Raw genomic sequence first — 26,270 nt, forward strand, 5'->3', positions numbered from 1 at the left:
TTATTGCTTGTGAATATATATGGTAAGCAAATGAATCCGACGCGTTTCTCCGTTCCATTTCAAATTTTAGGGGCGGGAAAAGGAACAATTCTCCGCCCTCCGATTTTTTTGCGTTATCGACGGCTCCCCGTGGTTTTACTTGATCCGGGCCGTGCATTTTAACATCCACCATTTATTCTTCTCCACGTGTCCCATGGTGCCTTCACTTCGTTGTATCGAGCGGGGAATGTCTGAAGAAAATATATGAAGCTTTTTTTTTTAAGGGATCTTAAGCCGCGGTCCCATGGAAGGGAGCTTCCTAAAACCCAAAAAAATTCAAGTGGTGCTCTTCAGTTTTTTAAGAGAATTTCAAGGAGGTGATTTTATTTATTTTATAATATTGAATAAACGTTAAATTTTAAGTTTCATAAGTTATATATCTTGATGAACTTAATAATCTAGTTAAGAAAATTTGGGAGTTTATTAAATAAGAATTTTTTTCTTTTAAATTTGTTTCTTAAATTAATTTGTAGGAATCTAAATTTAATGATAAAATCTTCTAAAAATTTTAATTTCATTCTAAGAGTTCCCTCTTTAAATATGAAAACTGAAAAGCAAGGATTTCTATTTATATATAAGATCTTTTAAATTATTTTAATATAATAAAACAATTGTCTCTTAAAACCTCTAATCCATGGAAATAGTTTCGTAATGCCCTTCATAGAATCACATCCTTACTCCTAATTATTATGAAAATGAACAATTTAAAATGAGAAACTTAATGTAAATAGATTTTGTTTACAAATTGTTGGAGAAAAAAAATATTATCTAAACGTAAAAGTCTTCAATTTGGTTGAGGAATATGAGTTCTTTTTAAAATCACTATATATGTTAGAGTATTCGAGTATTTACTTGATTAATTAAATATTATTTGTTTAATTATTTAAGTTCCCTTTATCTCTTATACACTTAAGCTAACTTTAAGTGCATATAATTAATTGTTTTAATTAATTACTATGTGCAAACCTAGGTTTTCTCTTTTAGGGTTTCTTGACCCATTAAAGGTTGAGTTCTTTCTTTTCATTGTATGAAGAAGTATTATTATTGACAATACATTTTGGAGATTATTGAGCTCTCATCTTTTGGAGCATATTTTTCCTGTGTATTCTTTCCTTCTATGATTTGCTTCATTGCTTCTCCTTGTAACAGGTTTTTCATCTTGCAGAGATTATTTGGGCTCCTGTGGTGTTGTATTTTCTCAACTCCTATATTGTATCAGAGCTTCAGATCTGCAACTACATGTTCTTGTTTTGAGAATTTTTTGCTTTGAAAGCAGATCTGGGGTTTCAGAAAGTTTTTTATGCACCTAGGGTTTGACCTTTTTTTGAGCACTTTGGGCCTAAACGGACTTCACCATCATGCTCAGAAAGCCCGAAAACCCCTATGGTCATATAAAATTCAACCTACTTTGGTTCCTGAGCCTCTAGGTGAATTTTTTTCTTAGATCCAGGTCGTACGACCCTGGCACGCAAATCGAGAAAAAATGAAAAAAAAATTGCCTTTTTACGGCATACAGGCCGGATTTTTGCTTTTTTAATTAAAAAAAAAAGAAGCAAAAAAAAAGGTTTTTTAAAAGAAAAAATTGGGAAAAAGTTTTTTGGGTACCGCAGGGTACCAAACTAACAAGCCTGTCAGACCTATCAGTCCGGCCCCTGCAGCCCCACCGACGGCCCCTCCATCCTTTTCTAACACCTTGCGCCTCCGGTTTCCGGCCCCTGCCGCCGATGTCTTCTCCTTGTCGCCCGGCATCCTCCAACGGCCTTGCTGCTCTTCGATCGCCACTTCCCAACAGCCCCGCCTCCCCGGCCGCCACTACTCCCTGCGCCCGCCGCCTTCTACACCGCCGCCGCCACCTGCGGCCCCCACCTGCCTGCGGCCTCTGCCCTGGCCCCCGCCGCTCAGCTCCCGGCCGCTGCTCCTCTCCCCAGCCGCCACCCTGCAGCTCCTGGTCGTCGCTCAGTCCCTAGCCGCCGCTCAGCTCCCCAGCCCATCGCCCACGCCCGATCGCCGCGCTGCCCGACCCCAACCCGCTCCGCCCAACCACCAGGAATGCTCTGCCCAGCCACCGGAGCACCGCTCCTTGGCCACCAGACTACCCACTGGCCACCAAACCCCTTTTTTGGCTCTTTCGGGGGGGATTTGGTTTTTTGGCCCTATCTTGGGCATACGGAGTCATTTTTTCGAAAACAAATAGGTGTCGGAAAGCTGGTTCCAAGGTCGACCTCATGGTGTTGGTAATTTTTTCCAATTTTGTTGCTTGACTGTGTTTTTTTGCAATCATAGTGAGATCTCTTTTTTGCACTCCGAGGGACGTAGAATGAGCATCCGACCTCCATTTTTTGAAAACTTTATATTTTCGAAAAGCGTGTTCTGTGTACTTTCCAGAAATATGAGTTTTTTTTTCCAGCTTCTGCTCCATGCATATTTTATTCAATTTTTTGCTTTTCAACACTCTGGTGGATATCGTGGTTGTTTGAGGTCCTAGGATCTCTTTTCTGAGTAGGGTGTCTCTGTTTTGATTCTAGTTTCTATTTCCAGTCTTCTTATCATTGTAGCTTGTAATTATGCAAACGCACTGAGATAAAGTGCCATCATGCATTGTTTACTTGGAATCTTGCATATCTTGTGTCTTATTGTACATGCACTATTGATCAAGTGTCATGAGGGGGTTGATGTTTGCCTGTTGTTTGCCATCTTCCTTTATCGAGTGAGTGTTCCTTCCACGACATTCACCTCATGATGATGTGTCTCAACACCTTTGATGTTCTTGGTTCTTCGTCATGCAGTTGTTTTTGGCTGTCCTTTTCAGTGTTCTTGTCCCTCTCCCACTTCCGCATTATGGGGAGGTTTATCCTGTTGATTCTAATGCTTCCGTGGTTCGATTGATCAGCTCTTCAAGCTTTGGTTTCTCATGCCATCTGTATCTTCGATTTCAGTTGTTTTGCCTTGTTTGCCTCCTGAATCGAGTAGTGTCATTTGAGGGCACTCATACAGATTATAGTCTTCTCTACCTGGTCATGTTCTATTTCAGTGGATGTTCTTCAGATCAACAGTTATTCTTCGACAGAGTTTGCATGTTCTTCATGCTTCGGTGATATTCTTTTTATCTCTTTTTGGAGTAGAGTTTTGTTCCCACGTGGTTTTCTCTATTTCTCCAGTTCATAGAGATTTCATTGTATTTGGGTACCTGATCAGGCCTTGTTGTCGGGACCCATCTTTCATGCTTTCAGTAGTTGTTCTAGGTTTTAGCTTCTCCGTAAGTCTAGCTTAAGGGGGGGTGTTAGAGTATTCGGGTATTTACTTGATTTCCCTTTATCTCTTTTACACTCAAGCTAACTTTAGGTGCATATAATTAATTGTTTTAATTAATTGTTATGTGCAAACCTAGGTTTTTCCTTTTAGGGTTTCTTGACCTATTAAAGGTTGAGTTCTTTCTTTTCATTGTATGAAGAAGGATTATTATTGACAATACATTTTGAAGATTATTGAGCTCTCATCTTTTGGAGCATATTTTTCCTGTGTATTCTTTCATTTTGTGATTTGCTTCATTACTTCTCCTTGTAACAGGTTTTTCAGCTTGCAGAGATTATTTGGGCTCCTATGGTGTTGTGTTTTCTCAACTCCTATAATATATGTGGCCCTTTTTATTTTTGGAATTCTATGAGTCTATTTCAAGTCTCTTGAATTGTTAAAAGTAGTGAGGTGTGTTGAGAAATATAGATGAAATTCTAATTTTGGCTAAGAAATTGAAATTAATGTATATTTTTAGTCTATCTTAAACAAAAATGTAATGGTAGAAGTTGTTTACTCGTACCTTTTTTCCTTGTGATTTGGGTTTGCTTTGATTAAATTGTTTTAGATGCAATAATAAGTTTACAAACCTATCATATTCTTACAATTATCTAACACATGGTATCTCCATATCTCAAGTTTATCATCACTCATCTCCATAGATTTAGTAAAGATCCTTAGATTCCATATTCATTACCCTAAATCAAATATTTGAGTATGGGCTTGATCTCTAAGGTCACTTCCACAAACACGAGTTTAAATCATTAACTCTTAGAATTTGAATTCAAGATGAATCATGTAGGATCCCTCCTACTAGCCATTACCAGCTAACCTAGTGCACATTTGTGTTCTTGATTTTTGTATTTAAGTGCAAACATTCATTCATTTGAAATCCAAGAATCATATAAGAATGCAAAAATAGTTATTAGAAAATATTTTAGAATAGAGCACTTATTAGAGAATGACATCAACACATGTCATCATATCATCCTAGATCCATTGCACACTTGCTTGTTGTCTTCGATATTTTCTCTCTAAGTTGTAGGCTTGATCCAAAGAATGTGACACTCCTAATGTAGCAAATCCCTAAAGGTGTCCCTGAACACCACCAATTTTTACACTTATTGAATATCAAAAGATTGGGGTGATAAACATTCAATGGTAAAAAAATATTTTAAAAAATACATGGATGCAAGTTTAGATATTAGTTTTACAAGTGTCAATGTGGAGTTTGTGAGCACGAATCTCAACTAGGTCAACTTATAGTTGGTTTGCGTATGCTTGAGCATCCATTTGAGCAAGGCTTTAAAATCCAATACTATGGTGAATCAAATCCTACTTCATCCTTAGCATTGCTTTTCATCTCCAAAATCCAACTATCGTGATTTAATTTTTTAAATTTAATATTAGTAATTATTATTTCTAGTTATAGCTTCCTTGTCTAGGCAGATTATTTATTTATTTGACTCAATATTTAATTAATCTGGATATTTTATGCAAGTGGCATGTTATTTCCCTCGTGTATTTGTGAACCTTTCTTACAAAATCTATGATTTTGCCTTGGGGTTTATCATTATTTCATTGAGTTTTAGATATATCTGTTTTTTTTATTATATCATCTTGTTTTTAGATCTTATTGGGGTTTAGATTCAAGGTCGATTTGTTCTTTGTAGATATACACATGTTTATAGTTTTGTACTTTCTTATGTTAAATTGTTTTCACCCACCAACCTAACCTTATTTTGTGTCGATGGGGTTTTCATTTGATTATTTTTGTGTTAACCAAGCTGCTTGCTTTCTTTTTCTATATGTTGGTCTTTAAGACTTTTGCAAGTTATTTGTGTGCTAATATCACATTCGGATCCAAACATTTCCTTGAGAAGGAATCCTCATCTAAATCCTTGAAAGGCTCAATTTATTGAACCTGGTGTTCTTAATAATGTTGTCCACATTTATGTTATTGCTCTTATTCTTCAAGATGAGGCTGAAGACTATGATCATAAAGTGCATTTAGAATATTAATTATTTGTGTGTGACTTTTTTAGTACAGTTATTTAATAGTTATTTTATAATTTAATGCTTTACTTTATCCTTTGATACCATACATGACAGTAACCTTCTTACCAACAAGAAAATATACACTTTGCATACATTAACAAAAAGAAGAAGCTAACAAAAATTGCATGATAGTTTTACTTTTAACATGAATCATCGAAGTAGCCGTGAATTTACTTTTTAGCTTTGTGAAATAAATGAAATGTAAACATGAATGTAAGAGAATCTTTCATGAACTTTACTTCTAGCATACTCAAACATGCTAGCCAATAATAACAAGGATAGAGTAAAGGATTAAATTCTTGTTGAATTGATAATATGAAAGTAAATGAATCTATCTTTTATTACTTCTTTCATAAACAAATTGTTTTTTTAAGATCATAAGTAAGAAAACAAGGTAGGGTTTAGAGTTTACAATAATCTTCTTGATAGTTCTAAAATCCAATCAAGTCTCAACATATTTTGTGTAAAGGAGAGCATCATTAAAGTGTCTTTCCTCTAACCATGGACCCAACAGTCCCCCACACAGCTTCCTTTTGGAACTAGCCCTACCCTTCACAAGGGTGCAGACACGTGACTAGATCTAGTTGCCATCTAAGCCTGGCGTTTAGATACCTACATAGTTATAATTGGTCACACACAATAGACTTCTACTAACTTGTATGACCCACTGACTAGCTAATATATCCAGTTTTGGTGAACTAACTAGCGCAAGCAGAAATTTGTGCCACCTTGGCCAAAGGTTTTGTTTAGGCTTACAAAGCATGTCATATGTGTAGTCATTTGTCCACCCATCCTTACTTGACTTGAGACTCACAAACACTTAATGGTCTTAATTGACCATTTGTTTAAGTTTAACAAGTGGCTTAAGGCCATGCATTACGTGTTTACTGTTCTTGATAGTTAGAATGATTCTAACAAGAATAGGATAGATAAATCATTCACAATCTAGTTAAGGATAACAAAACTAAATTGGCTCCATTTTCCTTTACATTGGCGAATGAGAAAAGTTGAGTGCTCGTAGTTGGGATATTACTTATGGTTTGAGACATTATTTACCATAGCATTAGGTAACGTTGACCCAATCCGATCTTCATGAAATTAAATTCAATGTTGTTGTTTTCCAATTCCAAACAATGCAATATTCATTTCAGTTTAGCCTCTCCAACATGCATTAACATTTCTTGCAAGAAATAAAATTGGTAGGTATAGGGCTGAGTAGATTATCCTCTTTGCAACATGCACCGAATAGGTGCCACCTCCACACTCCACATACATAAACTTGTGTGTTATCACTACACCCTATCTACATGCACATATATGCTAGCAATTTACACTATGTGCATACGCATACGTGCTAACACTACACTCTATGTGCATACACAAACATGGTATAGCTGTTGTGTCCTCATGTTTAACAAGTTTATTCACAACTAAGAAGTTTTGGTTGCCCTTGTAATAAGATTCTATGCTCTTCTACGATGGAATGTTAATTTCAATTCTAAGAATGATGCAAGATTATTGGAGTAATTAGGACATTTATCTATTTTATTATTATTTAGGTCCTTTATTACTTTTTTAGTTAAGTTAAACTTAGGTGTTTTTTTGTTATATAGAATTTGCTAAACTGTACCTGTTGATGAGCTTAATTTAGCTCCTACTTTGCATTTCTTTAGTTCTCCTAATTTTAGCATTAGGGTTTTGCACCTAAGCTTTCATTCATCCTTTTATAAGTATTCATTCATTCACTATAATTGTATCTCCAATCAATTGTGGTGATCTATGATTATGGAGTTGCATTGAGATGTGTGATGACCTATTGTGCCTTTGATGATTATGATAGACTAATGCAGTGATTCAATACTGCATTTTGAGAGATGTTGATAGTAACGATGGTTCAATTAACTATTGAAATGTGACAAGTGATGTTAACCCAATTGGTTGAATAAAAATAACAAATTATGTTTATGTTATTTTATTTTGTTAAAGGATTAAATGTGTATCGATATAATTGATGACTTCCATGTTAGATTTAGTGGATGGATATGATGAAGATGATGTTATGATGCTAACTATTTGGGAGCTAATTATATATTTATTTATGCAATGAAATAATATTGATGTTGTTATTTAATGCAATTAATTAAAATGAAGATTGTTATTTTTATGTTTTAATTAATGGTGAAAACGATGTTAGATGCAATGATTGGGCATGCTCCATTTAATGATGTTACATCGATTGATGAGATATCGTGTCACTAACAATGTTATTATGTGACCCCAATTGGGGAATGCTTAACAATGCATTTTAGTTATCTATACCGTCATTCCTAATCTAGACAATTTACCTTAATTCATGTGATTATACCTCCAGTTACCATTTTGATAATGTCAGGTTACCCCAATGAATACTCATGAATGACTAGTAAGGATTGTTTGTGCATAGTTGATCATACATGAATTGTCATCATTTGATGTGCATGCATTAATAGTATTTTGATATTACTACATTTATTTAATATTTAAATGTGAAACATGCCTTATGAATATTCGTTTTAATTGCATTTACCCCATTGGGCATATGGATGACTTTTGGGGTTTAAATTTGGACTTTTGGAGAATTTATATTTAATTTTTAATTTATTTATTTGAATTTTAATTGTTTAATGGTTATTTGATATTTTTGGAATATTTTTACAGGGCTTATTTACGCTATTTTATTATGTAATTTATTGAGGCGAGTTTATGAATGTGGGAATTAAAGTTTTCTTTAATTATTTACTTATTTTGTCATTTTCATTTCAAAAGCCAATTGGGTTTTATATGGGAAAGGTGTTGATTTTTTACACTTGATTTTTTTTCTCTCATTTTGCTCTAAAAAAAAAAAGCCTACACGAGATTTTGAATTGATGATTGGAGGATATTTTTTTGATGGATTTTTGTGGGTAGAGGCTCAAAATATTTGTGTGGGTGAGCTCTACAAGCTGTCCGATTTTTGTGGCCTATTTCATTGTGTTTAGCTTTAAATTTAGTTTTGATGTTTTCTCCAAGTTGAAGTTATGAGTTCTTATTTTCTCCATCGTTCTTCAGTTTGAGTGCTTAAATCTTCTTGAAAATGGTTTATGATATGATTTAGAACCCTTCCATCATTTCAATTTAGTCTTTCATTGAGTAATTGAATTTATTGTTTGATTTTAGAATTAATATGCTTTCAAGTTTGAAAACTATGGTTGAGATGGGGAAACTCTGCCGAAATTTTGATGGATAGATGAAATGTGATTTTTATTGCATTTTTGGAGTGTTATGTACTTATAGATCATTGGGTTTTCTCGAATTTTTGATTGATTGAATTTGAATTTTGAAGCCTTTTGAAGGTCCATCAATGGCAGATGGTCTCTATGAATGGTTTTAGTCCAGCAAATTGAATTGGTAAAAAGGTGGAATTTGTGGTTTTAAATATAATTTTATTTATGCGAAATAGAAATGTAACTATGATTATTTAATGTTTATTTAGGATCGTTGAGCTCAATTGATGAAACAACTGTCTTGCATATTGGTATCTTCATCATTTGGTTTCGTGGATTGGATTTCTTTGAGCCCAGGGTAGGTAATAGGGTCAATAAGGGGACTGGTGTCCAATGGGGCACAAAGGGGCTGCTAGGATAACTCATTGGGCATTTTGGCAATAAGTAAAAATATTGATTAAAATTAGGGTTGGGATCGTTGGAAATTTGAGTTATGTTGTAATTGATGTCAAACTTGTTGGTTTGGATGTGGTCTTATCCAGATATGGTCTTGTATCGTGAAAACTATTGTTGGTGACAAATGGTCAATGGTATATTTGGTTTGGCATTGAGTGTTACAAAAGAAAAAGATGATTTGGAAGTTGAAGACAAAGACGAGACAAGCACTGAATAAGAAGGAGAACATGAGCAAGTACCTAGGACACCAGCTAAGTATGTGCGAAAGAACCACTTAGAGGATTAGATCATCAGAGACAAGAACAATGGTGTTCAAACTAGAAGGAAAGTTGTAGAAGCTAATGAGTAGGAAAATTATTCTTTCTTATCTCAGATGGAACTAGAGTCTTGTGAAGAAGCAAGAAAAGATAAAATTTGGATAAAGGCGATGGAAGGGGAACTGAATCAAATAGAGAAGAATCATACATGGGAACTGGTACCTAGACCAGTGGACAAAAATGTGATAGGAACTAAGTGGGTTCCTAAATAAGTTGAATGAGGATGGACAAGTCACAAAGAACAAGGGAAGACTGGTATGTAAAGGCTATTCCCAAGTAGAAGGTGTAGATTTTGAGGAGACATTTTCTCTGGTAGCTAGGACGGAAGCCATAAGAATATTTCTTGCATTTTCTACTTATAATTTTTTTAAGGTGTATCAGATGGATGCCAAATCAGCCTTCTGAATGGAGAGCTTGAAGAAGAAGTTTATATTGAAAAACCATGTGGGTTCAAGTTGTCAGAATTTTTAGATATGATTTGAAAATTAAAGAAGGCATTATATGGACTTAAGCAAGCCCCTAGGGCTTGGTACGCTAGGTTGGATAAGTACTTGTTGTGGCATTTATTCAAAAAAGTACTACAAACAACAATCTTTATTTCAAAGTTGAAGGTGTTAAGTTGTTGATTGTTATTGTGTATGTTGATGACATTATCTTTGGAGGTGAGGATAGCATGTGTAGGATATTTGCTAAAGAAATGTAGAAGGAATTCAAAATGTCTATGATTGGTGAGTTGTCTTTCTTTATTGGTTTGCAAGTTACTCAATTAGAAAATGGACTTTTTATATCTCAAACCAAGTATGTTAAAGAAATGTTAAAGAAGTTTGATATGGAGAACAATAAAACAATTGCAACCCCTATGACTACTAGTTGTAAGTTAAGTAAGGATGATAAATCTCTAGATATTGATCAAAAGAAGTATAGACCTATGATTGGTGGCTATTGTATTTGACTGCGTCTAGACTAGACATTATGTAGGTTGTTTGTCTAGTTGCAAGATTTCAGGCTAATATGAAGCAATCACATGATCAAGTAGTAAAAACAATATTCAAATATTTTAAGGCAACTTCAGATTATGGATTATGGTATAAAAAGAATTGTGACTTCACACTAAAGGCATATATAGATGTTGATTAGGTTGAATGTGTAGATGACAGGAGAAGCACAAGTGGAGGTGCATTTTTCTCGAGAGATGGGTTGGTCTCTTGGTTAAGTAAGAAAAGAAACAAGATTCAGTTTCATTATCTGCTACATAAGCATAATATATTTCAGCAACACCTTGTTGTACTTATTGTACTCAAGTTATGTGGTTGAAGTAGACTCATAGAGATATCAAAGTAATGTATGATGAAGCAATTCCCATTATGTGTGACAATGCTAGTGCTACAAACATTTCAAAGAACCTGATAATGCATTCAAGAACTAAACACATTTCTAACTAGTATCGGTTCTTGAGAGAGAAGGTTGTAGAGAAAGAGGTTACATTAGAGTATGTACCTAAAAAAAAAAAATTGCAAATATATTTACTAAAGCGTTGGTGAAAGACACATTTGAATATCTTAGGTTGAAGTTAGGGGTTATTGCCCCTCCTTTCCCTGCCTAGATGCATAGATGTGGTGCATCTTTCTAGGAGGAGATTCAAGGCTTATCTTTTGTCTTCTAGATTTATGTTGTGGCTACTCTTAGGGAAGCAGTGATGAATGTAGTGTTCCAGTTATGGGAGTTGTCCCTATTGGGGAGAGTATTACATGCATCAGAGAAAGATAATGTGTCAGGATAATAGAGTTAAGAGGAGTATTGCAAAGGGGGAGAGAGCTCTAAAAGAAAGTGACTATTTTCAAATGTGCACCCTTTGTCTTTGATGTCAAAGTGGGAGAGATTTTAGTAGAAGATGGTACTTTCATTAATGACAAAGGGGGAGATTGTTGTAAATCTCAATTATGTTGTCATTGATGTCAAACTTGTTTGTTTGAATGTGGTTTGGTTTTGATATGTTCTTTGTGTCGTGTAAACTACAGTTGGTGATAGATGTTCAGTGGTATATTTGGTCTGGTATTGAGTGTTTAGACGTTGTCATATTGTTTGGTGAAGATGTTGTGCTCACATGAGGAGTTCGTGGAAGATCAATGTAGCACAGGTTTCAATATGTAGGGAAGAGTATTTAATGCCCGAGTGGAACAATATTTTGTTTTGGATTGTGAAGAGTATCATGTGAAAATTTCTATATAATGTTAACTTTTTGTGTGGTGTACTATCAAGTTTGCAGGTTCTTTGGTTGTTCTTTGACAATGAGTATCTATGAAACTAGTCTGAAATTTTGCTTGGTGGCTTTTGGATATTGAGTTAAAATGTTGTAGTATGGAGGAAATGCTTATCTGGTTTGTGCAATGTTCCAATTCAAATATTTGGTATTGTTTTTATTCCACAAGTGAGTTATGTTGGTTTGTGCTTGGTATGGTTAGTTGTGTTGGGTCTAAGCGTGTCTGGATGGATTATCTTGTTTGGATCGTTATTTTTTGGTTTAAATATGCATTAAAGGTTGAGTTATAATATTGTTTTGGGTCTCATTGTGATGTGTGGAGATCTGCATTAGGTAATTTGCATTAAAAGATGCTTTTGGGCTGACTGGTTGTTGAGTTTTATTTTATATCTACATGTTTCTTTTGTAATCTGCTTTGGAAGATGTGTTGGGGTATGTGGTTCATTGGAACCAATTTAGAAGGATTTTTGGTGTTTATTTTGGGTCCTCTCTTTCTCTGGAGTGGACTTCATTATATATTATTGGTCTAGATGACCCAGTACGTGTAATTTTATATACTTTGTTTTGGGCTGACCAAGTTGAGAATTTTAATGAATATATTTGTATATAAGGATGATTAAATTTATATGTTCAATCATACAAAATAGTGGGATGTGTTTAAAATTATGTGATGTGGATGTGAATGGTATGTAGACAAGTTTGATGGAAAAGGTGTATAAAGTTAGTTGAGAAGAGCTTTGGTAGTGTTCTGTAACATAGTTTGGGGTTAGATGTATTTATCATGATATTAGAAACTTGACATAGAGGTTCAAGGTCAATATCATGATCAGGAGATCCTATTTATTCTTAGTTCAACTATTCCTATTGGAAGACAATGTGTCTCTCTTAGAAGTTTTTTGTATCTTGCCCTGAAGCAGTGAATTTCAATTGTGCAAGTTCTTTGTATCTTGTCCTAAGGTCGTGCACCTTAGCTAGCAAATCTGAAGATGTGAGCTCTCTACCCTGTGGTGTGATCATTGTAATCATTTATATCTATATTATGAGTGTGATTCTCACCATGGTTTTTTCCGTCTTATGTTTTTTCACGCAAATATGGTGTTCATGAGTTGATTGTGTTTTGTGCTTTCATGATTTCATTAAAGTAACATGTTAGCTATGGTTTCAAGTTGAATAGATGATGTATACGATGAAATTTGGAAGATTAAACTATTGTAAAACCAACAAAGATCCAACCACATAAAACCCTATTTCTACAATTAAGAATCCACCATACACGAAGGAAGAACCTAAAACATGCAAATCACAACAAAATAGAAAGATTGTACCATTCACATGCTTGGTAGGGTTTGATCTTCATTGTTTCCTATCTCCATTCATCTTGTTTGATATTATTGCTCTCAAATTTTATGTGTGCACAAGATCTAAACAAAGAACGGATTGTGGTTGCGAAGTTGCTTGATCGCATGAAGATTGATTGATCACTGATTAGCTTAGGATTATGAAAGGATGAAGGAATCCCCTTATATAGAGAACACCTTAGAAAATGGAGGGATAAGATTAAGAGGTGAAAGGATAAATGGTCTACTAGGATTAAAGGGTAGGTAGGGAAAATGATATAATATTAGAAAGGTAGTTAGGATAAAGTTAAGAGATAAATGACAAGCGTCGTGGAGGGAAAAAGCTAATGAATTAATTAAATAAATAAAATTTTATTTAATTAATAGAGGAAGTGGGACCAATTAAATAGATAAAAATATTTATTTAATTTAGGGAAAGGATAATTTAAATAAATATAATTTTTTTATTTAATTAGGCTAGGACAATTTTAGGTGCCTACATATAATATATAAAGTTGTGTTTAAGATCTAGACTGATTCACCCCCCTCTTAGTCGTGTTGTGTGTTCAAAAGGGACAATACATTAAATAAGATTGAGTGTATGCACCTCCCATGGGCTTGAGTGCTTGTATGGACTAAGGATGAGTTGGGAAGGCCCGATTGTCCATGGGGCGTTGATCTGGCATGATCGAGTCCCCTCATCCATATGAGAGGACTACTCAATTCCGTGTGACCCATCCCTTTGAGCTATGCAATGATACTTTGGGCCACTCTTGTTCTACATGTACCTAGCCTTGTAGATGTGAGTAGTGCCTTGTGAATTATTGTTGCCAGGAAATTGGATTCTCTTGTTGTGATGTATATCGGATGGCAAGTTTAGTGTTGCTCTTGGTGGTGCCTTCTTGACTTTATTGTTGTCGATTGAGGATGCTTCCTCTCCTTTGATATTGTTTATTGTTGCTTAGGAACCCATTCTTTCTTGACTATTATTTTATGTTATTGGTGATGCATTGTTGGTGTTTCAACCTTGTTATGGCATTATGATTCTTACTTTGTTGTTGTGATTGATGTTGAGTGTTGACTCTATGTTTGCTTTTGTGTGAGCCTATTACTTCCCCCGCACATGTGTATGATTGTTTGGGCCACGTGACTATCTCCATGAGCATGGTGGGGTGGACCTAAGGGTTCCATATTGTCGAGTGGTGTGTTGGAGGTATCAAAGTTTTGCCTTTAGGGACCCTCTAAGTGTGTTTTAAGCCTAGGGATTCAAGGCTTTACATGGGTTTTGAAAGTATGTTAATGTTTTTGTTTTTCCCAGACCCTGTTATATTCTGCAGTTGACCATTGATAGCTGGTGTTTATGATTTAAGTTGTCACTTGAAGGGTCCATATCATCAATTTACCGGCCTTGTGTGCCTAGTCTCCTTATCAGGTTGGTCATTCAAATATATCTATGTTTCATGTTCTATATTTTGCCCTCAATGCCTAGGTATCAATGTTTAAAATTCCCTAGTATATACCTAGGCCATGACCCCTTTTACCCTTCACAAGTCTCCACGTGCACTAAAATTCACTTAAGTAACAACCCCTATATGTTTGATCGTGTGGGATAGTGGGATCTACACTCTGGTGCCAAGGGCTCTACCCCGCGATAGTTGTAAGTCATGGTCTCAGGTCGCGCAGGATAGTGGGAAGTGTTACCACTAACAACAAAGCTTATCCTGCTCAACCACCATATTAGGAAATTTGTCCATGTGGGTTAATAAATCAAGTTGGAAACAAAGGAAATACTTACCCCACATGGTGCTATTTTGATAGAATTGAAAAGGTACTTGGATCACCCTATGGGACAACAGGAACTAGGGAATTTTGTTGAGGTGTTTGCCCCGCAAAGCTCATGGATTGCATTCATAAATGCTACGGGCTAAGCATGAGGGAAGAACGTAGTTCTCCCCACTATCCCGCATGATCCTTAGAAAAGGTGAGGTTATCTTTATCTTGTGGGGATTCAAAAAGGAAAGATATGCATTGCGGGTTAAGTATTAAAAGAAGTTTGATGGTCCCCGCCATCTCGTGGGACCAACAATGATTTTATACCAGGAGTAAAGGAAAGAGAATACAAAAGCCCCATGTGGGGTAGCTGGAAGGGTGAGGTTTTAATAATCTTTCTATCCCACATGATTGAAAAGACCCAGCAAAGGGTGACGCGAGGTGAGAAATGATAAATTAAGTGTGTACTCCCCGCCATCCCGCGACAACAATAAAGTACAATGCCAATATGTCCTTCACTGAAATGCAATTCCCATGCGGTTGGCAAGAACAATAGGGATTAGTGAAAGTTTCTATCCTGCAAGGTTAAAAGATGAAGAGAAGTATCAACGCGGGGAAGGGGGTGTTGGTCTAGTGTGTTCTTCCTGCTATCCCGTGGTGATAGAAAAAATGACAGTCAAGATTCCTTTACAGACAAAGAATAGAAGATTGATGCCCATGCAGGACAGTGGGAACAAAGGCGATCAAAGGAAGTTCATACCCCGTAGGATCTTGACATGAATAAGAAATGTGGTGCGGAATGTAAAAGCTAAGGAATTCAATACTCCTCGCCACCCCACAACGATGAAGATAGGAGCTGAAGCAGATTAAGTTGAACAAGGGAACTTGTGGGACAAAAGAGAATGTGTGAAAGATGGAAGAGTGCTACCCCACAAGGCTAAGTGAGGTCCGTGAAGTGTGATGTAGGATAAGGGGGATATATAGGAATAGTTGCCCCCACTATCTTGCAGCGATAGGATATGGAACAAAGAACAAAGGGCGATGGGTCCTCCTAAGAAAGAAGATGCTACATCATGAGACAATAGGATGTGTAGTGATTGTGAAAGGATTTTTTCCCGCAGGAGAATAATCCATTTCAGGAAGGTGATGCAGGGTAATCAAAAAGGAAGAGCATAGTTCTCCTTGCTATCCCGCGAGAGGAAAACTTTAGAGAATGAAATTTTTTGAACTCTCAGAATTCGCAAAGGTGAACAAAGATGATTTATTACATGCCATGTCAATAGTGAAAGGACAAATAGGGGGTAATCTCGATCGTTCATCTGTGCAATCAATGGTCAAATTCAAATTTCAAGTCACTAACCCAAAATGCCATACATGTATGAATTAATGGTGACAAATGTATGTACCATAAAATAAAAATTCAAAGGTCATTTAAAAAGCACACAACATTCATAGAGTGACCAAAGTGATTTCAAGGTGATCGAAGAGCGGACCAGTGCAACCAGAGCCACCAAATTGCGTCCTGAAACCAGTAAGTAACTGTTAGAACCATACATTTCCATTCTGAAAGGTTGTGTCTTGTTATTCGAGGGGTGTTTTTAAGATAAAATTGTGTTAATTTTCCTAGTTACGAGAATCTCTTGTTAGTTTGAATTGTGCTCTTTCCTTGTTTTGAAGAATTAAGATGGCATCCTCCCCTAGTGCTCCCACCTCATTTGCTTCAAAGGCACAAGCTCCTCTGCTCTTGAAATTATCCATGTTGTCCCACTAACTACAACCACTCCTTGCCAATGATTGCAAATGTGCCTGCTATTAACCCTACCCTCCTGCTGCTACTAGTATTGTCCCTGAGCTTGAACCAAGTGCCCCACCTAAGGAGAACCCTCCTAAGCCAAAGAGGAATGTTGGCATTATTGTCATTGATGTCATGTAAAGACGTAAATTACTCTATATGACATAATCTACTCTAATTTCGTAAATAAACTCATAAATCAATCAAGAAGTCTATTTCATACATAATATAAAACAAGTTTAATAAATTGATATAACAATCATAGATATCCAGGAGTTAAATAAAATTTTCATATACAATGGAAGGTACAAATTTCTCATTACATATCATTATATCATACTTAGGCTTTCTAATGCCTTAAGTTTTAAACAAACATAAAGAAAGCAAGATACATTCGTTGATCTACAATCTGAGTCACTTCCTTTTAGTCCATCGAATGAAGACGAGAACAAGATTCAGACGCTTTTTCCGCCCAACCTTGAAGCTTACGCTTCCCCATAATTCTTGGTCAATCAAGAATACCCGACCCTGCACGAATTGCTTTAACAAAAGAATTCGAAAGACAATATGGAATCTGGTGTGTGCCTAGATGATATAAGCATTTTCATTTTTCTAATTCTTTTAAGAAACAAGCAATATCAATCAAGGATATTGTAGAGAACATAAATAAAAGAATTTCATCTATTTCAATGGATTATTCAATTCATTACTCGTCCGAGTATAATGCCATGCATAGAAAAAATAGATAGTTTGAAAAAAGCAACTATTCTCTCTAAAATTCTATATTTGGCACCCGTCCTGGAAGGTAACTTTCCTTACACAAGCCTATCTAGCTCAGTTCTCATAAAACAAGAATACATTTCCATAAAGAATACAATCTTTTGACTAAAAGGATTAACATATTTCCTAATAATTTCATAAATAAAGCACTATTTGATTACTTTCACCTATTTGCAAACAATCTTTCACAGAATAACAATTTCACAATTTTGAGAAGCAAACATATTGCATCAAATAAATCAAATAAGTATAAAAATACGAATAAGGTGTAACGCAAGTATGATTATTTTCATATAAATGAGTTAGCTTTGAGTACACATTCTTTAAATGAATATCTTTTCTAACCCATTAGCATTATTTACCATTCTTAAACAATATAACTGCATTTCTTAGCTATTTCATTCCATGTACCACCTAATATTTTCCCTCTATGTCTATCCAAAGAATAATAAAATAAATTCAATATAAACATGGAATATCATAAATAAAATCTTATGCTACAACCAAAGCTCTATTTCACTATCATTTCTTAGTGCAAAATAACCAAAACAAAATGAAGATCCTACCTCCTTACGCTTTGATACTGGCTTGGAGTGAACTCTTTCGTGCCTCCTCTAGATTGGCCTACTTCTTCCTCGATGGTTCAAGAGTTCTCTACCAGATCTTCCTCCAAACACCTATCTATTTTCCTTCTATCTCTACTCTAAAGTGCTCTCTCTCTAATCTCTCTTCTAACTTTACTATCTTTCTCTCTGCTCCAGCTTGTTATTTGTTATCTTTCTCTATATCTTTTTCCTCACTCCAACTATCGAGCCTATGCCTCTATATATACTATTTTTCTTCTATGAAATCTGCTATGTCTAAGGCTCAGTTATTGTTATGAAATTGTAATCTTGGTTGCATTATAGACAGGTCTGATACTTAACTACTCCATGTTTTCTCCTTCCCAAAGTATTTCCAGTTCTCTCTGTCGCTCTTGTCGACACGTCTTGGAGTGGTGGGAGGCCAAGTGATGTTTTCTAAAGTGATTTTCCTTGGATCATGGAAGGGTGGTTGGTCTTCTCCACCATCATCGTGGAGACTACAGTCTTCCAACTGCCTTTGTGGATCATGGAAGATCTGCATACTCATAACGCCATGGCACTACATGCCCATTTACTCCCTCCCCCATCACTCACAAGCCATTAACAATGGTTGTTCGACAATCCAAGAGGAGTGATCTGCCATTCATGGGGTGTAATTGCAAGTTGGTGGGGGAAGTCAACTTTGTCGACTTCTACTAGTCGACCAATAAACCGCCGCCGCCACCTTTTGTGAAACAAACATCCGCCACCTTTGGTAAAATAAACATTAATGTTACCGATAACATATTTATAATTAACACTTGTAGTTTAATCATTAATAGTTAAATTCTAATTTGATTTTCTATGATATTAATAAACTTCTAATATATATATATATTGATCGATTTCATTAAATTAAATATGAAATTTATACGTGTAAACTATTACTTAAATCGACGAGACCATTATTCTCATTTTCCAATGAAAAATAACTTATAAAACAATAATCAACTAAATACAGTTGCAATCATATCATCATAAAATTTGCATTCTAAATCATATTTAATAGGAATGTTAAGTCGCTAATTTATTAACTCTATTTTTTCAACTAATAGTCATTTATATATATGAAATCAATGTAAGGACTACTTTTACTCAAATCATTTCAATTTAAAATAATGCATCGACGAAGTCATAATACAAACAATTTTTCTATTGTGGTGTGTGAGATTCCTCTACTCTACCCGAAGTCATAAGCTAAAAACAACTCTACCCGAGTCCTGTTCTCGCCTTCATCTTAGTTCACTTGTCCCTGCATCACTTGCACTCAATAGTTCATTAGTAATGATGATCCCCAATTAAGATAATACTAGCTATCTAATTACATATTGCATGAGTAAAATGCATACATCATTTCTTAATATTTGCATACAAACTACATTATCATCAAAACGAATGTTCATATTTGTTTCAATTTCAATTCCAAAATAAAAACCTACATTATTTCTCCTAATAAAACATTATCGAAAATACGGTTCATGACATGTCAACAAGTGTTGCAGGGATGCCAAGAGGTTGCATAGAAACGAGTGTTGGAGGATGCAAAGAAACAAGTGTTGCAGGTTGCAGAGTGATCATATTGGGATAACTCAGCCAATCAAGTGTTGTGCAGGTGAAGTTATCATATCAGGATAACTCAGCCGATCAAGTGTTGTGCAGGTGAAGTTATCTTATCAGAATAGCTGAACATAGGCGAAGTAGTAATTTTGTGTAAAATCAATAAAACAAACTACTTTGACATCATTGTATCGGAATAGCTATGTCGACCAAGAGATCGAGGATGTGTATCAAAGTAGCTATTGAAGGCGGAATGACAAATTCCCACTATGGCGATAGACCAAACTATTTCGATAGAGGAAAATGAAGAGAAGATCCCTTAGTAAGTTTATCAGAATAACATATGCTGATATGTTGAAGGACTGTGGGTATGCGATTTTGGAATAGCTATGTCGATGCTTGTTTATGATGGGTCATCGAAATAAGTTTGTATTGACGAGTTAGTGTCCGAATGTTAATCTGATAGTGTTGGTTGTTTTGATGGGGTTGTGTTCAGGGTAACTTATGCCGATAAGGTGTGTCAACATGGAGATTGTGTTTCAGGATAGCTTATGGCGATAAGGGAAATCAAAGGTGAGGTTCTCATCGGAGTAACCTATGCTAATGAAGTTTGTCACCATGGAGTTTGAGTTTTGGAATACCTATGCCAATAAAGGGAGGTTGACAGTATGTCATCAGAATGACTTATACTGTCGTTTCAACATGATTTTCCTATGTTGATAGTTAATGGTAATTCTGGTATGTGGTCATCTGATCTAGAGGTTCTTGTTCAAGATAACTATGACGGTGAACATGAGGAAAGAAAAGTCCACTTGACAGAGTAGATCAGGATAAGTGTTATTATCAACCTAATACATGCAACATGTTCGTATAACACAAAGGTTAGTCACAACATGAAGATTAACTGATCTGAGCAGCCCGATTGTCAACATGGAATTTGACCGACCTTGACCATCTAATCTAGATGAATAATATGAAGACATGTGGCTCCTTGGTGGACATAACAAATTAGATATGTAGAAGTCGGTGACCATGGATCTCAATATGGTAGTTGTCGATCCTATCTGGGTAGGTCAATAGAGGATAATAATCTCATTAATGGCGAACCTATTGTAGTTTTTTGATGAGATCGAGATGATTGACAGAGGTAGGATCAGATTTGTTGAACATATCAAGCTTGCTAAAAATAGCAACCCAGTATAGAAAGTGAACCAAACAGAGCTAGACAAAGGGAAGAAAACAGAGTAGGGTCATTCAATGCAAGTGGTTGATCCAAGGAGGGAAATATAATCTACTGTGGATCGTATCCTTGAAGAGCAGATTAAGATTACTAAGTTTGGTAATCTATGTACAGAATGAATTGAAGATAGATTAAATACATTTAATGTGAACAGATAGTCTGAGATCATACTGAAGACAAAATAAAATCTTGTTGATACATAGAGCTGACTGCAGGCAAAGGTAATTTGATGTGATTTGACATGAGTAGATGAGATAGAGATAGTGGTGGAAATAAAGACAACTCTAGAAGTCGATTGATAGTGTGAGGTGAAGTGCTAAAAAGGTGTGCATTATTGAATAGAGTAGATAGAGGGAGTTAGAGAGTGGAAGCAATTGCAGTAAGAGAGAGATAATTAGTAGAGACGAAGAGTTAGAGAGCAACAAGAACCAAAGATTATATATTAAAAAAAACAGAGCCAGGGCAGATAACGTAGTGAGTTATGTACACTGTGTGAGGTAGAAAAGGAAGACAAAGAGTAAAGAACATAGAAGAAGAGCAGAGAACTAGTTGCAGAGAGGAGAAAAGGACAGAAGGCAGAGAGCAGAGATTGAAAACAAAGTTCAGAGAGAGCAGAACAAAAGTTAGTTGCAAAACCTCATTTGCAACAAGGTACCTGATTTGTATTTGAAATTTACACTCGTTGTATTCTCTGAGTGGGTTCTTAGAGTAGGGGTAGGTGCTCCTTTGAGTAGGTTCTCATTAAACTAGGGGTTGGTGCTCCTTGAGTTGGTGCTCAGAATATCAGGGGTTGGTGCTCCTTGGATTGGTACCCTAAAACATATTGTACTTAAATTTACCTGTGAGGCTAGATTGCAGCAGTAGACTCCAGTAGCTATTCTCACTGAGTTTTTTTCCCACATTGAGTTTTCCTCGTACATTTGGTGTTATGTGATATTCTCTTGTGTGTGTGTGTGTGTTTATGTTTGCATTACATCCTTATAATCTAAACACTTAACAAAGTTTTAAAATACACCGATTCAACCCCCGCTCTCAGTGTCCATTTGTGTTCTTCAAGGAAGAGGGTAGCTAAAATAGTTGTAGTTTCAATCGATGATGAATCATCAGAAAACCCTACCCCTCCTCAAAAACTAGGAAACCCACTCAAAAGAGGAGAAAGCCAACTACAAAGCCCCCTGCTCAAGCACCATCTGCAGAAGCCTCATCTACCTAGATCACACCAACAAAAACATCAAACCCACATTGTGAGGCATCAAAGCCTAAAAAGAGGAAAACCCCTATTAAGAAGGCCACAACTAGAGCTCCTAAGAAAACAAAATAGACTTCTCTAGAAGATGAACAAGCTCCCTCTCAATCTAAGCAGATTGTAGAAGCTTCAGTTCCATTGGCTCCAGTAAAGACAATAGAAGAAGTTGAGAAGGAAGTGGAGGAACAATTGGAGGAAATGGATCAAAGGAAGAAAAGAGAGGGAAGGAACCTCCACCAGGATCTCTTGGAGTTGTTTCAAGGCTTTACAATGCAGGAAGGTATGAATGTTGCATTTGGTGACAATGAGTATGGATGCAAAGATGCCCACACCAATAATAGAGGATGGGACATATTTTAAAACTTTTATGAAAATAGGGATAAGTATATCCCAGTCTCAAACCCATGGAGGCTGAATCTGGGTAAATTGGTGGTCCCTAATGTTTTTGTGGAGCCAATGCTAGTCAAACAATTGGCTAAAAATCATCATCATCAAAGCATGACAGTTAAAATGGCCACAAGCCATGGATTGGTGGATGTGTCAAAGGAGGCTATCATTGAGTGTTTTGATTTGGATAGGAGTGCTCCGAGGAGAATAAACAATGACGGGTTGAGGAAAGAATACCATGCTAAGAGGGACTTATAAAAGCAAAATATTTTGCCCCTCTTTTTAAGAAAATTGTATAAAGGAGGAAAGAGCTACCTTGTGAACTCAGAGATGGAGCCTCTAGTTGACCTCACTCTTTTTGAAGACTATTTCACAAAAAATTACTATGCCCTTTGTCAAGTTTTGGGAGAAGAGTGTGGATCAACAGTGATGCCAGTAGATTATATGATGATGACAATAAGAATCCAACATGCTGATTACAATGAGCTATATGATTTCACTGAGATTATTTAGGACAATTTGCATGAGGGATTGATTAAAGCAAGGAACCTCAAGGAAGGTTTGAAATTCAAACATTATTTATTGTTATGCCACTTAATTCTCTACCATAACATAATTAGATGGGAAGAATCCTTCAAGGTAAACCTTTTTGAGCCAAACACACATAGAAGTTGGGCAGTACAGAGATGGACCCAAACATGGGATAAGGGGTCCAAATATTCACATTACTGTGCATTTTTTGATTGTTTTGTCATGAGAGTTTTGATGATGATGGGAGCTAAACTAACTAGGCTCCCAAAGGACATTATACAGGTTTTAAGGGTCAAGAGTGCCAGGTCTGAGTACATAAAGTATCCCGAGGGTGCCTTCACCCATAATTTTGGGGATTTCTTCTTCTACTCCAACTATACATTAATAAGGGTCTATGGATGCAACCAATCTCCTCATGTATTGCCCATCACAGTCACACCACGACTGGCATTCATTGAATTTATTTGGTAAATGTTGTGGTTAGAGAAGGAACAAGTAAGAACAAAAAATAAGGGGCAACATCTCCCCCGAATGATAAGACATACTGAATTCAATGTAGGGTGTGACACCCTTGATAAAGTGCAGGAATTCCTGGTAAATAATTACAGACTCAAGATGGGTCAAGCAAGGCACTATGATCCTGAAGGCTACATAAATGATGTAAGAACAAATAAGTTGAGGGTGAAGGGCTTCAATCACCATTTTTATGAGAGGGAAGGCTTGATAAAAAATGCATACCCCTTTGAGGCATTGTAGAGAAGAAGGAAATAGAATTGTTTGAGCAAATTGGAGAGAGAGGAAAGAAGAGGACCCTGAATTTCAGGGATTTTGTGTCAACATCCTCAATGACTTTGCTAGGATGTCTTGCAAAGTCATAATGTTTGATAAATTGATTGAAGATGAGTTGGCTTAGAGGCAAGCCAAACAACTTGGCAGGGTAGAAGAGGAAAGGCCCACATCTGATCCCTCAATGAAATATAAGGGAAAATAAGTTTTGAGGGGAGAATCTTCAAATGATGCACTACAACAAGGACCACAAGGAGCAAAGCAACTAGATCCCAAAATAATCAGGAAGGTGGAAAAGGGGAAATCAAAGATCTTTGACTTTGTTGATATCACAATGGAAGAAGATGACATCAATGTGCCACCACCATCCCCTCATGATGCATTCAAAGAAGATGAAGTTGCATAAGTTTTAGTGGACTTGGATAGGGCAATCATCCTCAGTGTGATCCTTGAGGAAGAAGTCACGAATGAGAGGGTTATTGCCTCTAAAATTTTCATGTTAGATGACAATTTTGTTAATACAGATGAGTTTAAATCTTTTTGGCTAAGGAAGAAACTCAAGGATCTATCTCAAGTAGAAATCAATTTTTTTGATAAGAGTAGCATAAAATGCACTCCTGAAGAAGGGAGATAATTAGTAAAGAATAGTGGCATTCTCCTGGTACCAGGATTGGACATTGAGAATTTTTTTGTCCTAGATCAAATAATGAGGCAGGAAGACCCAATATATGCACAATAATTTGGAGAGCATGGGTCTGGAGTTAACCTGAGCATAACAACATTTGCTATAAGGTCTAAGGCTCCTAGTACATACAATCCTGTTGTTTTGAAAGGAATGGAGCATAAAATAGGTGAAGCAATAGTCAGGACTCTATCTGATACATTTGCATCAGAGGCAGCTACTGTATCTATGCATGCTACACATTTTTCTAAGTTAGTTGTGGAAGAACAAGAGAAGCAACATGAACTTAAAGCTTTACATGTAGCATTAATTGTTGATCATAAAAGGATTTTTATTGAAAATGCTAAGTTGAAAAATGACTTAGCTATGCAGGATTCAACATCTGCAGTAGGTCCTAGGCTTGAGGAGCTGGAAAAAATGAGAGAAGAAATCCAAAAGACAAGAGAAGAGGCTGAAAAATAAAATTTTGGACATAAGGAAATCAACCATTTTGCAAATTTCAAACAAGATCCTGGGCCACCTGGATGAGTTCCACGCCTCTTATTCTTTGTCATCACAGTTGTGTGAACAGGTTGACAATATTCTTTCATTCTTTCAACCAATTAGGACTACAATTGAAAGAAATTATTTTAGCAATAAAAAATGACCCTAAGGCACCTTAACTTGTGGGAACCACGTGGAAGAATTTTAATTTATTGATTAAATAACTCCCCTACGTGGAAGAGGATAAGAAGGCTCTGACAAAGAAGATTAGATCAATTAGAGGTCTATAAAAGTGGGACATTCCTTTGATTCTGACATACGAGGGACAAATAAAAGATCTTGCCAGGTGGAGAGAGGATTTTGTGACTGCAGTTAATAAGGTTATGGATGGGTTGGTAGACGAACCAAATCAAGAGAATGTCTACCTCCCGATCATTGATAAAATTATTGATGTAGATTCTTTATAGTAAGTTTTCATTGGAAATTATAACTATGCCCTCTCCAAGAGTAAAAGAAACAATCAATAAATTGCAGGGCCTGAAATATTTTGTTTGGCTACCTAATGATGTAGATATTTGGCATAATAAATATTTCTCTTTGGAGGAATAACAACTAGAGGAGGAAGAGTAGGTGAGATTGCATTCATTCTTTGTTTTTCCCCTTGTAGATTGGTATTTTTGGCAAACTGATATAAATGCTCGACCACCTCCTACCGGTTGAAGTATATCAGATTCAACTTCAAGATTTTTTTATCTTAACTACAACTAATACAAGTGTAGATGAGATACTTGACAAATTTCATTAAGAGTGCGACTCTAGGCATCATATCGGATCTCTACAAGCAGTTGCAGTTAATGGACTCTAAAGTTTTGATACGCAAGAAAGATTTGAGCTACTTAGTAGCATTTTGTAAAACATGGTAGTTAGGATTTTGACAAATGTCACAATCAGCCCGAAGCTTGTTTGCTCTCTTGGTATTATAAGAGAGAATCCATGGCCATTGTGAAGGTTGTTGATATTCAAATTCTGAAAACTATGCTAAGTAGTATGTACATAGGCCAAAAGGAATACAAGTTATATATGAATATTTCATTTCTACAAATTTCCACTTGAATGTAAACTCTTATTTTGATGATTAATGGAATGAAGATCATTCCCTGATTGCCTCATATTTTCTATCCATGTGTTTTATGAGCTTTTATATCAATGATATATGGGTTTGTCTTTCTGTAGTAGGAATGTGTGGTTGAATGTGGGTCTCTTTCAAAGAAAGAGTTAAATTTTGTTTTCAAACTAATGCAATATGTGTTTGATTGAAAGGTATTGGTCATTTAGTTATGGTTTTTTGAACATATTATGCAAGTTATAGTATGTTCAAATGGGTGTTAAAGGT

At 35.9% G+C, this 26,270-nt stretch overlaps 1 protein-coding gene across 1 annotated transcript; it reads left to right on the forward strand.

Moving 5' to 3' along the window:
• The first annotated feature begins 30 nt into the window (after nt 1-30).
• LOC131858983 (leucine-rich repeat extensin-like protein 5) lies at nt 31-24,856 on the forward strand. Its single transcript, XM_059212485.1, has 3 exons — nt 31-151; nt 1,650-2,181; nt 24,505-24,856. The coding sequence occupies exons 1-3, from the start codon at nt 31-33 to the stop codon at nt 24,854-24,856; spliced, it is 1,005 nt and encodes a 334-aa protein (XP_059068468.1).
• The last annotated feature ends 1,414 nt before the right edge of the window (nt 24,857-26,270 follow it).

The sequence above is a fragment of the Cryptomeria japonica genome, chromosome 10 (assembly GCF_030272615.1).
Source record: "Cryptomeria japonica chromosome 10, Sugi_1.0, whole genome shotgun sequence".
Taxonomy (NCBI): domain Eukaryota; kingdom Viridiplantae; phylum Streptophyta; class Pinopsida; order Cupressales; family Cupressaceae; genus Cryptomeria; species Cryptomeria japonica.

Bases quoted from the DNA above. Each gene is read 5' to 3' on its own strand.
- LOC131858983 (XM_059212485.1), top strand. From the start codon at position 31: ATGAATCCGACGCGTTTCTCCGTTCCATTTCAAATTTTAGGGGCGGGA. The intron at 152-1,649 runs GTGCATTTTAAC...TGGGTACCGCAG, and splicing joins GGTTTTACTTGATCCGGGCC to GGTACCAAACTAACAAGCCT. The intron at 2,182-24,504 runs GTTTTTTGGCCC...ATTTGCTATAAG, and splicing joins GCTCTTTCGGGGGGGATTTG to GTCTAAGGCTCCTAGTACAT.